The 12544-nt window shown below is 43.5% G+C and overlaps 1 protein-coding gene across 2 annotated transcripts in view; it reads right to left on the bottom strand.

Annotated features, from left to right (window-relative positions):
- The window catches only part of kdm3b (lysine (K)-specific demethylase 3B), a 44300-nt gene extending 32103 nt beyond the window's left edge, over window positions 1–12197 (bottom strand). The window contains exons 1-9 of one of the 2 annotated variants that reach the window (XM_060927345.1): window positions 11697–12197; window positions 9075–9101; window positions 7897–8064; window positions 5373–5486; window positions 5031–5136; window positions 3196–3320; window positions 3001–3069; window positions 2739–2909; window positions 26–433 (exon numbers count right to left, since the gene is read on the bottom strand). In XM_060927345.1, the coding sequence (XP_060783328.1) occupies window positions 26–433; window positions 2739–2909; window positions 3001–3069; window positions 3196–3320; window positions 5031–5136; window positions 5373–5486; window positions 7897–8064; window positions 9075–9101; window positions 11697–11888 (1380 nt within the window). In that variant the 5' untranslated portion in view covers window positions 11889–12197. The remainder of the gene's footprint in view (window positions 1–25; window positions 434–2738; window positions 2910–3000; window positions 3070–3195; window positions 3321–5030; window positions 5137–5372; window positions 5487–7896; window positions 8065–9074; window positions 9102–11696) is intronic. The other variant, XM_060927346.1, reaches the window with a different exon arrangement.
- Window positions 12198–12544: the final 347 nt, after the last annotated feature.

Here is a 12544-nt window from a genome sequence, read left to right as displayed (position 1 = left end):
CAAATTAACACATCGACATGCTGACCTGACTTGCTTCCGGAAGTGATCCCCAAACAGGTGCTTGCTGGTTTAGTTCGGGGCTTGCAGAAAGCACCACACTGGGAGCATTGTCCTGGGAGGGTGAAGAGATGGTGACAGGGCCTGGAGATATCAGAGGAGCAGATCTGGGGAAGGCTGAAAGAACTCCATTGTCCTTTTCAGGTGCCAGGGCTGTGGAAGCAACCTTGGGTGCAGGAGCTCCAGGCACCAAACTAGGCATCTGACCCAAAGAGGGAAATGTGGTAGAAAAGGCAGATGGAGCAGGCTTCAGAGGTGGTGGAGTCAAGGTGGATGTGGGAATTGCTGTGGATGCCAGAGAACCTATTTTGTCTTGGCTCAGGGTGACATTGCCATTCTCCTTAATGACACCAGTCGATCTGCTGTTGGAATGGTCCTGCAGAGAAGAAGCGTCGTTAGAAATGCAGTTAGCTGAACCTTGGTGAGCAATGGAGTTTTCCCTCCATCTAGGGCTGTGCGATATGGGAAAAAATGAATATCCCGATACATTTTCTCCATTTCACGATATACATCTCGATATATTTAAACCTCCTCTAAAGGACCCCATGAAATCTAACTTTTACTCTTTACTGTTTTCACTACAATCCCTGCAGATTAAATAACATTCTTGGTTAACTTTACAGGTGGTTTTCAACAACACATTTTAAATTTTCATGTTAGTGATTAATCGCAATTGAATTGAAATAAGACTATTTTTATTCAACAAAGATGTGGCACAAACTGCAAAAACAATCTTGAAAATTGCAACAAAGGGGCAACACAATACAGAGCTGCTCAGAGCTCAAATCAATAAAGTGCAAGCTCAACACTGAGAAAGACATTTATGGCCCTTTTCCACTACCCTTTTTCAGCTCGCTTCAGCCCGACACGGCTCGTGTTTCGACTACCTCAGAGCAGCACGACTCAGCTCGCTTCAGCCCTACTCAGCACCCAAAACTCGCACGGTTTTGGAGTAGGGCTGAAGCGAGCCAAACCGAGCCGAGTGGGGCTAGGGGCGTGAGGAGACACTCCCCTGTGCACTGATTGGTGAGGAGTGTCCTCACACGCCCCGCGAGCACGCTGGGATCTGTAAACACCGTAAACCCGGAAGAAGAAGAATTACGAGAATTTCTGAAGCCTTATGCGCCTCGCCTCATCTATACGCTCTTGCCAGTATCAGTTGGCGTTGTCGGTGACAACAAGCCACAGCACCAAGACCAGCAACACTAACGACTCCATGTTTATTGTTCATTATCCGGGTCGTGAGACTACCGCTTAAAAGATCACTGATGTCACTGTTTGCGCCGCCTAACATCACGTGACGTCCACCCACTTTCGCTAACTCCACCCAATGTGTCCACCCACTTCCAGCCAGCACGGTTCAGCGCGGTTGTAGTCGAAATGCAACTCCAACAGCCCCACTCAGCTCAACTCAGCCCAACTCAGCACGGCACGGCTCAACCCAACTCAGCCGCGTTGGTAGTGGAAAAGCGGCATTAGCCTAAATAAGAAAAGTGCTCATTCATTAAATTATTTTAAAAAATAGATCTCCAAGCTATTAACCTGACTACTGAGAACCACTGGAACATTCACAATAGAGAGAGAGATTGAGGGAGAGAAGAGAGAGATCTGCAAAGCATAATTTTCCTCTTTGCACACTTTTGAACTGAATGCTTTCTGGCTCTGCCTCTCAGATGTGTATAATTCCGCTATTGCCTTCTCTGTAAAATGTCTGCGACCAGGCAACTCATATTTGGGATCGAGTGTGTTTGGTAATTTTTGGAAGCCTGGTTTTTCCACTATATTAACTGGGATCATGTCTTCGGCAATGAAGTTAGTGATTGCATCCGTTATAGCTCTCCATCTCTGACTCGTTTTCCCATATGGGATGGCTTTGGAGAACGAGGCCGCTATGGTCATTTGTTTAGCTTGGGTTAGCTCGTGGGCAAGTAGTTCAGAGTTTAAGAGACTCTTCATACTGTACCGGGTGAGTTTTCAGGTGATGGAACATATTTGTAGTGCTGCTGCCTTTCGTGATGACAGGTTTTTTTGCACACTTTACAAATTGGCATTTGCTGTTCCACGTCCTCCTCACGGTATCCAAAAAAATGCCAGATGACTGACCCCTTACTAGTTCTTTTAGGAACCAATTCGTCCGCTTCCATTTCTAATGTGTCGCTGAAATTGACAGAGCTTACACGGTAGCCTACGCAACACCAGCGATTGCACGAACTGAGTTAGTGCTGTAAACCGGAACTAGGAAATCTTCCCGCTGGCAGTGTTGCCAGATACTGCTGACGGTTTCCAGCCCAAAATATGTTCAAAACCCGCCAAAATGCACTTAAAACCACCCAATCTGGCAACACAACCGAAACTAGAAAATCTTCCCGGAAGTTCCTTTCAGCACCAAGATGTCACCCGGGATTGGTTGGCGAGTGCGTGACGTTATTGTTTTCTTTACCCTTAAGCAGCCTCTCACATTACTGCCTGAGGGACAGGGAAAAAAAACACCGGGAAAGGTTTTAAACAAACGCAACAAACACAAGTCGGAAGATTACCATAAAATACTCGATAGTTACGATATAATAATTTTATGTATCGCACACAGAATTTTCGGCGATATATCGAGTATATTTGATATATCGCACAGCCCTACTTCCATCCCTAAAGACCACTGCTAGCATCTCTTTGCCCCTTATTACCGTCGATTCGCTGTCTGCAGTCACGGACCCGCTGTCAGTCTGGCCATTTGGCTCACCCTCCCCTGTTCCTTTGAATCGTTTCAGGGTCACATCCTCGTCTCCTTCAGAAGCTGTCCGACGTCGACGCCCACACTCACCCTTCGCGCCGTCTGCCTCCTTCCTCCGTCGATCCTGAAGGCCGCAGAAACACATCTGTAACTGCAGCCTTTGACTCACCAGTGCCAATAAAATAAAATAATCATGCCTAGTTAAACTAGTGTACCTCATCTGTTGGCTCCGCAGCAAGCGTTACATGAATGACTCGTGGATCAACTACCTGGGTCTCTTCTCTCTGAAATGTAAAATCCGAGTGAGAAAAAAAAGGACTTGGAACGTTCCTTCCTAACAATCCACCTTTCTTACTTTAAAACAAAACAATGATACAACACCATGGCAGTTTGATGAGTAACACACAAACCTGATCCATGGTAATCTCCATAATGTGTGTGACAGGATCGTGCTGGGACACAAGCCCCTGCGCCCACGACTCTTCAAACTCCGGCTGGTACACCTGCACCCTTCGGCCCTGGATTGTGTACGTCCCTATCAAAGTCAAAAAACAACTTACGCATTTCGTTTAAACAGTCATAACTGTTTGAGATGAGCTACAATAAATCTACAACCCCGATTCCAAAAAAGTTGGGACAAAGTATAAAGCGTAAATAAAAATGGAATGCAATAATTTACAAATCTCACAAAGTGATATTCACAATAGAACATAGACAACAAATCAAATGCCGAAAGTGAGACATTTTGAAATTTCATGCCAAACATTGGCTCATTTGAAATTTCATGACAGCAACACATCTCAAAAAAGTTGGGACAGGGGCAATAAGAGGCTGGAAAAGTTAAAGGTACAAAAAAGGAACAGCTGGAGGACCAAATTGCAACTCATTAGGTCAATTGGCAATAGGTCATTAACATGACTGGGTATAAAAAGAGCATCTTGGAGTGGCAGCGGCTCTCAGAAGTAAAGATGGGAAGAGGATCACCAATCCCCCTAATTCTGCACCGACAAATAGTGGAGCAATATCAGAAAGGAGTTCGACAGTGTAAAATTGCAAAGAGTTTGAACATATCATCTACAGTGCATAATATCATCAAAAGATTCAGAGAATCTGGAAGAATCTCTGTGCGTAAGGGTCAAGGCCGGAAAACCATACTGGGTGCCCGTGATCTTCGGGCCCTTAGACGGCACTGCATCACATACAGGCATGCTTCTGTATTGGAAATCACAAAATGGGCTCAGGAATATTTCCAGAGAACATTATCTGTGAACACAATTCACCGTGCCATCCGCCGTTGCCAGCTAAAACTCTATGGTTCAAAGAAGCAACCGTATCTAAACATGATCCAGAAGCGCAGACGTCTTCTCTGGGCCAAGGCTCATTTAAAATGGACTGTGGCAAAGTGGAAAACTGTTCTGTGGTCAGACGAATCAAAATTTGAAGTTCTTTATGGAAATCAGGGACGCCGTGTCATTCGGACTAAAGGGGAGAAGGACGACCCAAGTTATCAGCGCTCAGTTCAGAAGCCTGCATCTCTGATGGTATGGGGTTGCATTAGTGCGTGTGGCATGGGCAGCTTACACATCTGGAAAGACACCATCAATGCTGAAAGGTATATCCAGGTTCTAGAGCAACATATGCTCCCATCCAGATGACGTCTCTTTCAGGGAAGACCTTGCATTTTCCAACATGACAATGCCAAACCACATACTGCATCAATTACAGCATCATGGCTGTGTAGAAGAAGGGTCCGGGTACTGAACTGGCCAGCCTGCAGTCCAGATCTTTCACCCATAGAAAACATTTGGCGCATCATAAAATGGAAGATACGACAAAAAAGACCTAAGACAGTTGAGCAACCAGAATCCTACATTAGACAAGAATGGGTTAACATTCCTATCCCTAAACTTGAGCAGCTTGTCTCCTCAGTCCCCAGACATTTACAGACTGTTGTAAAGAGAAAAGGGGATGTCTCACAGTGGTAAACATGGCCTTGTCCCAACTTTGAGATGTGTTGTTGTCATGAAATTTAAATCACCTAATTTTTCTCTTTAAATGATACATTTTCTCAGTTTAAACATTTGATACGTCATCTATGTTCTATTCTGAATAAAAGATGGAATTTTGAAACTTCCACATCATTGCATTCCGTTTTTATTTACAATTTGTACTTTGTCCCAGCTTTTTTGGAATCGGGGTTGTACACTAAACACTGCGTGTCATTTAACACGTCAATGCCGCTCACCTTTTCTCAGTATCTCCTGGAGCTCGGAGTCACGGTGCCAGCTGCTGATGGCTGCTTGGAGTGCTGGCTGCTCCTGCAGGAGTGGATGCCTCACGTCTTTCTCAACCTGCTCAGGGACAGATCGCCTGACCTTGAACACCAGTCTAATGTTTACATAGGCAGAAGCATCTCTAATACACTACAACAGCAAACCTGTCTTTCGACCACTGGGACGTTATTGGGGTGAGATTAAAATACTACCAAACTTTTTCTGTTTTAAACACAGTTTTACTTTGGCTGAGCTGTTCCTTCCATGCAGGTAGATCTCACAAAGGGTTGTAATATAGCAGTCACATAGCCAACCTCAAATCTCTGCAGCGAACTTCCACTTGGGAGAAATTCCAGCTTTCTAGTTCCGAAGAACTCAACAGGAACCAGGGATCCTAAGCCGACGCGGTCCACGAGTGGTTGAAACACCTGGAGGAATAGCAGGAGTTTCACATCACTTCATTAACAGTCAAAAATGCTCCCAGGAGATGCAGAAATTCTGCAAATGAGCTGCTCAAGAGACACAAAGTGCCCAAAATACTGATTTTACTGATATCTCTGTGTTAGTTAAGCAAGGAATCAGACACGTTGTGTATCCCCCTGCCCTTTCCCCCCCCCCAACTCTGATATTACTGTACTATTATGTGAAGGCCAATTAAGATGACAGACACGCTACAGATCTTGATGCAATATATTTTAAAGCTCACCGTAATTACAATATTGTTTCAAGACAGCTAAGCCACCAAGAATTCGCTGTATCAGTCAATACAGTGGGGCAAAAAAGTATTTAGTCAGCCACCACTTGTGCAAGTTCTCCCACTTAAAAAGATGAGAGAGGCCTGTAATTTTCATCATAGGTACACTTCAACTATGAGAGACAGAATGGGGGGAAAGAATCCAGGAAATCACATTGTAGAATGTTTAATGAATTAATTGGTAAATTCCTCGGTAAAATAAGTATTTGGTCACCTACAAACAAGCAAGATTTCTGGCTCTCACAGACCTGTAACAACTTCTTTACGAGGCTCCTCTGTCTTCCACTCGTTACCTGTATTAATGGCACCTGTTTGAACTCGTTATCAGTATAAAAGACACCTGTCCACAACCTCAAACAGTCACACTCCAAACTTCACTATGGCCAAGACCAAAGAGCTGTCAAAGGACACCAGAAACAAAATTATAGACCTGCACCAGGCTGGGAAGACTGAATCTGCAATAGGTAAGCAGCTTGGTGTGAAGAAATCAACTGTGGGAGCAATTATTAGAAAACGGAAGACATACAAGACCACTGATAATCTCCCTCGATCTGGGGCTCCACGCAAGATCTCACCCCGTGGGGTCAAAAGGATCACAAGAACGATGAGCAAAAATCCCAGAACCACACGGGGGGACCTAGTGAATGACCTGCAGAGAGCTGGGACCAAAGTAACAAAGGCCATCAGTAACACACTACGCCGCCAGGGACTCAAATCCTGCAGTGCCAGACGTGTCCCCCTGCTTAAGCCAGTACATGTCCAGGCCCGTCTGAAATTTGCTAGAGAGCATTTAGATGATCCAGAAGAGGATTGGGAGAATGTCATATGGTCAGATGAAACCAAAATAGAACTTTTTGGTAAAAACTCAACTTGTCGTGTTTGGAGGAGAAAGAATGCCGAGTTGCATCCAAAGAACACCATACCTACTGTGAAGCATGGGGGTGGAAACATCATGCTTTGGGGGCTGTTTTTCTGCAAAGGGACCAGGACGACTGATCCGTGTAAAGGAAAGAATGAATGGGGCCATGTATCATGAGATTTTGAGTGAAAACCTCCTTCCATCAGCAAGGGCATTGAAGATGAAACGTGGCTGGGTCTTTCAGCATGACAATGATCCCAAACACACCGCCCGGGCAACGAAGGAGTGGCTTCGTAAGAAGCATTTCAAGGTCCTGGAGTGGCCTAGCCAGTCTCCAGATCTCAACCACATAGAAAATCTTTGGAGGGAGTTGAAAGTCCGTGTTGCCCAGCGGCAGCCCCAAAACATCACTGCTCTAGAGGAGATCTGCATGGAGGAATGGGCCAAAATACCAGCAACAGTGTGTGAAAACCTTGTGAAGACTTACAGAAAACGTTTGACCTCTGTCATCGCCAACAAAGGGTATATAACAAAGTATTGAGATGAACTTTTGTTATTGACCAAATACTTATTTTCCACCATAATTTGCAAATAAATTCTTTAAAAATCAGACAATGTGATTTTCTGGATTTTTTTTTCTCATTTTGTCTCTCATAGTTGAAGTGTACCTATGATGAAAACTACAGGCCTCATCTTTTTAAGTGGGAGAACTTGCACAATTGGTGACTGACTAAATACTTTTTTGCCACACTGTATGGTATAAAAGGAACACATAAAACCTGGGTGCTATTGGAAAATTACAAATGATAGTGAGGTGTGATGTAGTCCAACGCAAAGTGTCAACCTTATTGTAATAACGTGAAGCTTGTGAGTCAGAATGTAACAAACACGCACCATTAGTTTCAAAACAGTCTTACCAAAATATATTTAGACTGTCCTGTAATAACCGGTGTGAAGAAAAATCCATATCACACACATAACTCTGCTTCAAAATATCAGCATAGCGTCCAATCTGGACCATTAAAACGTACCATTACTAATGTCTCCGCCATCTTTTTTTTTTTTTAAACCTTACCAGCAAACATTTTAAAGTTTGATATCAAATCCGACAGCTCTATCCTCTGTGTTTCACTGAACCAGTGCACCAACCAGGCCACTTCACTAAACAGATGTTCTGCTGCGTTGAGAAGTAAACACAATGAACAAGCTTTGGCTGTACACTCACCAGGGCAGGCCAGTGGCTAGGAGGCGTCCCTCCCGCTGCGGGAATGGAGGAGTCGCTTACAGGAGCCCACACGATGGTGTTTTCCATCAGAGCTGCTTGGACCTCTTCACCATACACCTGCACCCAGGAGCGCTGCCTCCACGGGCTGTCCTCAAACTCCAAGAACACCTGTGGGGCAAGTGTGAGTTTCATTTACGTCATTCAGTGCTGCAATCGCAACTGAGAAACATGTCTATATCTACATGGGTTTTTAAAAAAAAAAAAAAATCCTAAACATCCTAACTACCAAAACAAAACACAACTGAAAAAATCTTGTCCTGGTTTAAAAACGTACAACCCATTTTCTCTTACACCCTTTAATAATCCTGCAGCAGGGATCATGTTCAATTCATCTATCAAAGCTCCGAGAATGGTTATTGGGGCTGATACTGACCTGAAATACTGGATCAGTACTAGACCGGACTTAATATTATCCCCAATCCGTGGTGTTGATTTTGACGGACATGCAACAAATCTTGAACGTAAACGCTAAACACGCCACGCCACAATCATACCTTTTATACAAGTTGGCGACCAAGAGGATGTCATTATCGGCCAACATGACAAGTAAGGAATAAGAGACTTGGAGGTGTGCCGTTTTAGGAAAATAATCAACGTCTGGGTGGTGTGATGTGACCCAACACAAAGCAGAGCCACTGTTATCACTCTGGAGTTGATCAATTTCCTAAAACAGTGCGTGCCAAGATGATTTATTCCTCTTATACCACAGCAATTTGCTTTTAAGTTTATAAACAAATGAAATACTTTTTGTCCTTACACGGAATGTCGAGGAACGTCCGTAAGACTATCCTGTTATCACTGACATTATAGCCAGCCTCTGTTCACAAAGTTAATCAGATCCAAAACAAATAAACAAACGTACATTGTGCTACTGTGAATAAGAACTTTTTTTAATTATTAACCTTAGATTGTGTAGGGAATCCAACATACAATTTTTTTTTTTTTTACAAATGAAAACGTATTAGAACGAGCACATTAATAGAAACAAGTGATTTGAATTACAGTCTGCTCTTTCAGAAAATTAACAAACTGGAGAATTCAACAGCGCTGTGGTATAAAGACATTACATCAGAAACAGGGGGGGGGGAAAAAAAAAAGTGTTATCGATGAGTTCTTACCTGATACTGACATCCTCTTAACAGAAGCTTGTAGGGAACAGATTTGGTTAATAAGTTATGCGGAACATCACCTGTGGTCCTCTGGATTGTGTTAAACATAAAATACAATCAATGAATCGCTTGGGGAAAATACACTATATGGCCAAAAGTTTGTAGACACCTGACCAGTAAACCCGTGTGTGCTTCTTTGGACACCCCATTCCAGATTAAATCCCTCTGTTGCTACGATAATAACCTCCACTCTTCTGGGAAGGCTTTCAACTTGATTCTGGAGTGTGGCTGTGCGTTCATTCACCTACAAGAGCATTCGTGAGGTCAGGCACTGCTGTTAGGCGAGGCGTTCCAGTTCATCCTAAAGGTTTTCAGTGAAGCTGATATCAGGGCTCTGTGCCGATGTTCTGTAAAGTTATCCTACCTCTTGGATTTGTCCTACCAAGCCTACTGCGCATGCGCAGAACACATGACATCATATCTTGGAACTTGGACCGAGTTTTGTCCTACCGATCAGCTGGGCTGATAGAAAATCGGTGAGTTTTTCACGCATTTGTAATGCGTAATGTAGGCATATTTGCAATTCAGAAACGTATAAAATACAGTATTTTATAAACAAACGAAACGCTGCCCCGTCATAACTTTGACTGCACAGTGCCCACTGCGTGACAGAATTAGCAAGTTCTCATACAGATCGTTCTATTATTCAAAACAAGTCTCATTCTCATCTCATCATCTCTAGCTGCTTTATCCTTCTACAGGGTCGCAGGCAAGCTGGAGCCTATCCCAGCTGACTACGGGCGAAAGGCGGGGTACACCCTGGACAAGTCGCCAGGTCATCACAGGGCTGACACATAGACACAGACAACCATTCACACTCATGGTCAATTTAGAGTCACCAGTTAACCTAACCTGCATGTCTTTGGACTGTGGGGGAAACCGGAGCACCCGGAGGAAACCCACGCGGACACGGGGAGAACATGCAAACTCCGCACAGAAGGGCCCTCGCCGGCCCCAGGGCTCGAACCCAGGACCTTCTTGCTGTGAGGCGACAGCGCTAACCACTACACCACCGTGCCGCCCTCGAAACAAGTCATTACAAATTATTTGACTCGGCCAAAGGCTCGACCAATACGCACAAAACAATCGGCAAATGCGTGAAATACTCACCGATTTTCTATCAGCCCAGCTGATCGGTAGGACAAAACTCGGTCCAGATTCCAAGATATGACGTCATGTGTTCTGCACATGCGCAGTAGGCTTGGTAGGACAAATCCAAGAGGTAGGATAACTTTACAGAACACCGGCCCCTGGAGATCCGGAACGCCAAAATTTTCTTCCAGAACGACAGAGCTCGCTTTGTGTGAAGCGAAATGGTAATGCGAGAACAGGTTTGGGATTCTCTTTAGTTACAATGAAGGAAAACTGCGATGTCACAGCACACAAAGGCATTCGAGACCATTTCGTGGGTGAAGACTGATGTATGAATGTACCGGTAATGGTCAGGTGTCCACAAACTTGTTCACCGGATAGCGTACGTTCAAGCCAATCAGTTACGGATCCAGCATTTTGGGGCAGTACAGACCCAAATACCGACACTCGGTATCAGATTGGTGCATCCTGAAAAATTTCACTGTGGATAGAATGGAGGAATGAACAAAAAAAAAACAGGCTTGTGTTCATTTCATTCAGGGTTTTTTTTTTTTGTCAAAACCACTAAAGTTTCCAGCATTTCCAACAATAAAATGGGTTTGTGAAGTGACAAAAGCTTTACAACATACACACAAGGTAAGTGACTAACTTATCTACAGTACGTACACTTTAAAAAGAAAAAAAAGGCAGTTAAATAAATATACTATATAGTTTTACAACAACGCACTGTATAAATCACTTTCTCTCAGCTTACACAGATAAACCCAGTTTTTATTTTTACCTCAGGGAAGGTTTCTTCACTAGCCAACTAGCTAGCTTCCTTTCACTAAATATAAATAAAAACGAAATTATCTAGAAACCTAAAACTGGATTAAATACCAAAATTACACGTTTATTTACACATTACAACAGTGTGTTTTATATTTCTGGGCTGATATCTGGAGTAAGTGTTTGGGGCCTGTGGTTGTTTATTCACACTGCTAGCTCACTTAGCAGGTTCTTACAGCTAGCTAATATGCTAGCTACAGGATAATAAACACAAACATTACAGTACATAATGAATGAGCATCAGAAATTAGCTCAGGATTAAAAACCCAAATGTATATAGAGTAGAAGGCACTTTTATAATATAATATAATACAATAATAGATTAGATTGTATGTAATAAGCGCGTTTTTGTTTTTTTTTTTTAAACCCGAGCTCTGTTTTGTTTGCTGTTTAATGGCACAATCCCAATCGGCTCACTGCTCACTGTATAGGCGCACTATAGAGGGTGTGAAAGAATAACACATACAGCCTGTGTAGTGAACTAAACAGTAAATAAACAGGCATTTGGGACTCGGAAGGCATTTGTGTGTCTTTTGAGGGAATTTATAATCTCTGTCTCAGTTGTGTGTCTATATGTGTATGTATGGTTTACGTCTGATTTTATTTGGTCATTTTCATCCTGTTATTTTCAAGTTTTTTTGAGATATGTACCTCCACCCCGGGACTCGCCAGCCCAATAACACTGACTGCCCGGACGGTCCCCCGGAGCCAGGCCGCCTGCACAGCGCTTTCATTAGCGGCAGCAGCAGAGGCGGCGGCGGAACCAGCAGCAGAGCCTCCGCCATCATTCAGGAGGAGAAGCAGTCTTTTCCCGATCAGCCCCAGAGAGTCGCCCATATTCATAAAAACACCATGAAGAGACAGAGAGGCTTCTTCTTCTTCTTCTTCTTTCCCGTGCTTCAAAAACACCCGATGGAATTAGCTGTTAGCAAGCTCGCCCACGGCAAGCCTCAAAGCGATGAAAACGGAAATCCGTAACTACCGTCTAGCTTCATATGCACAGACGCACCTTCTTCCAAAAGAGTGCTGTTATTAATACCGAATCACCTCACACTGCTTTCTAAACAAGGAGCTGAAATGTTATTGTTCCAGCTACGGTTTCTTCTCTGCATCCGCCATTTAGACTCGCAGTAACCAAACGCACTCCTCGTACAAACTCGCTCATGTGAACAGAAACAGTGCCGCCTGCTGGACATCTCATGAACTGCATGAATAACTATATTTACAATCAGGGTTAGACTGGCATGTTTTTTCGTAAATATAATATATAATCTTGCATTATTATTATTGTTGTTTTTGCTTACAAATATGTTTCAAGTAAATAAACTCGAGTTTGTCAGATTATGGACGCATTGTATTAAATCATTTAGTACAGATTGACGCTGATAATAACAACACTGACCACTAGATGTCGCCAGAGATCTCATTATTTTATCTCATCTCATTATGTCTAGCCGCTTTATCCTGTTCTACAGGGTCGCAGGCAGGCTGGAGCCTAT

The sequence above is a fragment of the Neoarius graeffei genome, chromosome 8, assembly GCF_027579695.1.
Source record: "Neoarius graeffei isolate fNeoGra1 chromosome 8, fNeoGra1.pri, whole genome shotgun sequence".
NCBI lineage: Eukaryota > Metazoa > Chordata > Actinopteri > Siluriformes > Ariidae > Neoarius > Neoarius graeffei.
This window is presented reverse-complemented; position numbering and strand designations above follow the sequence as displayed.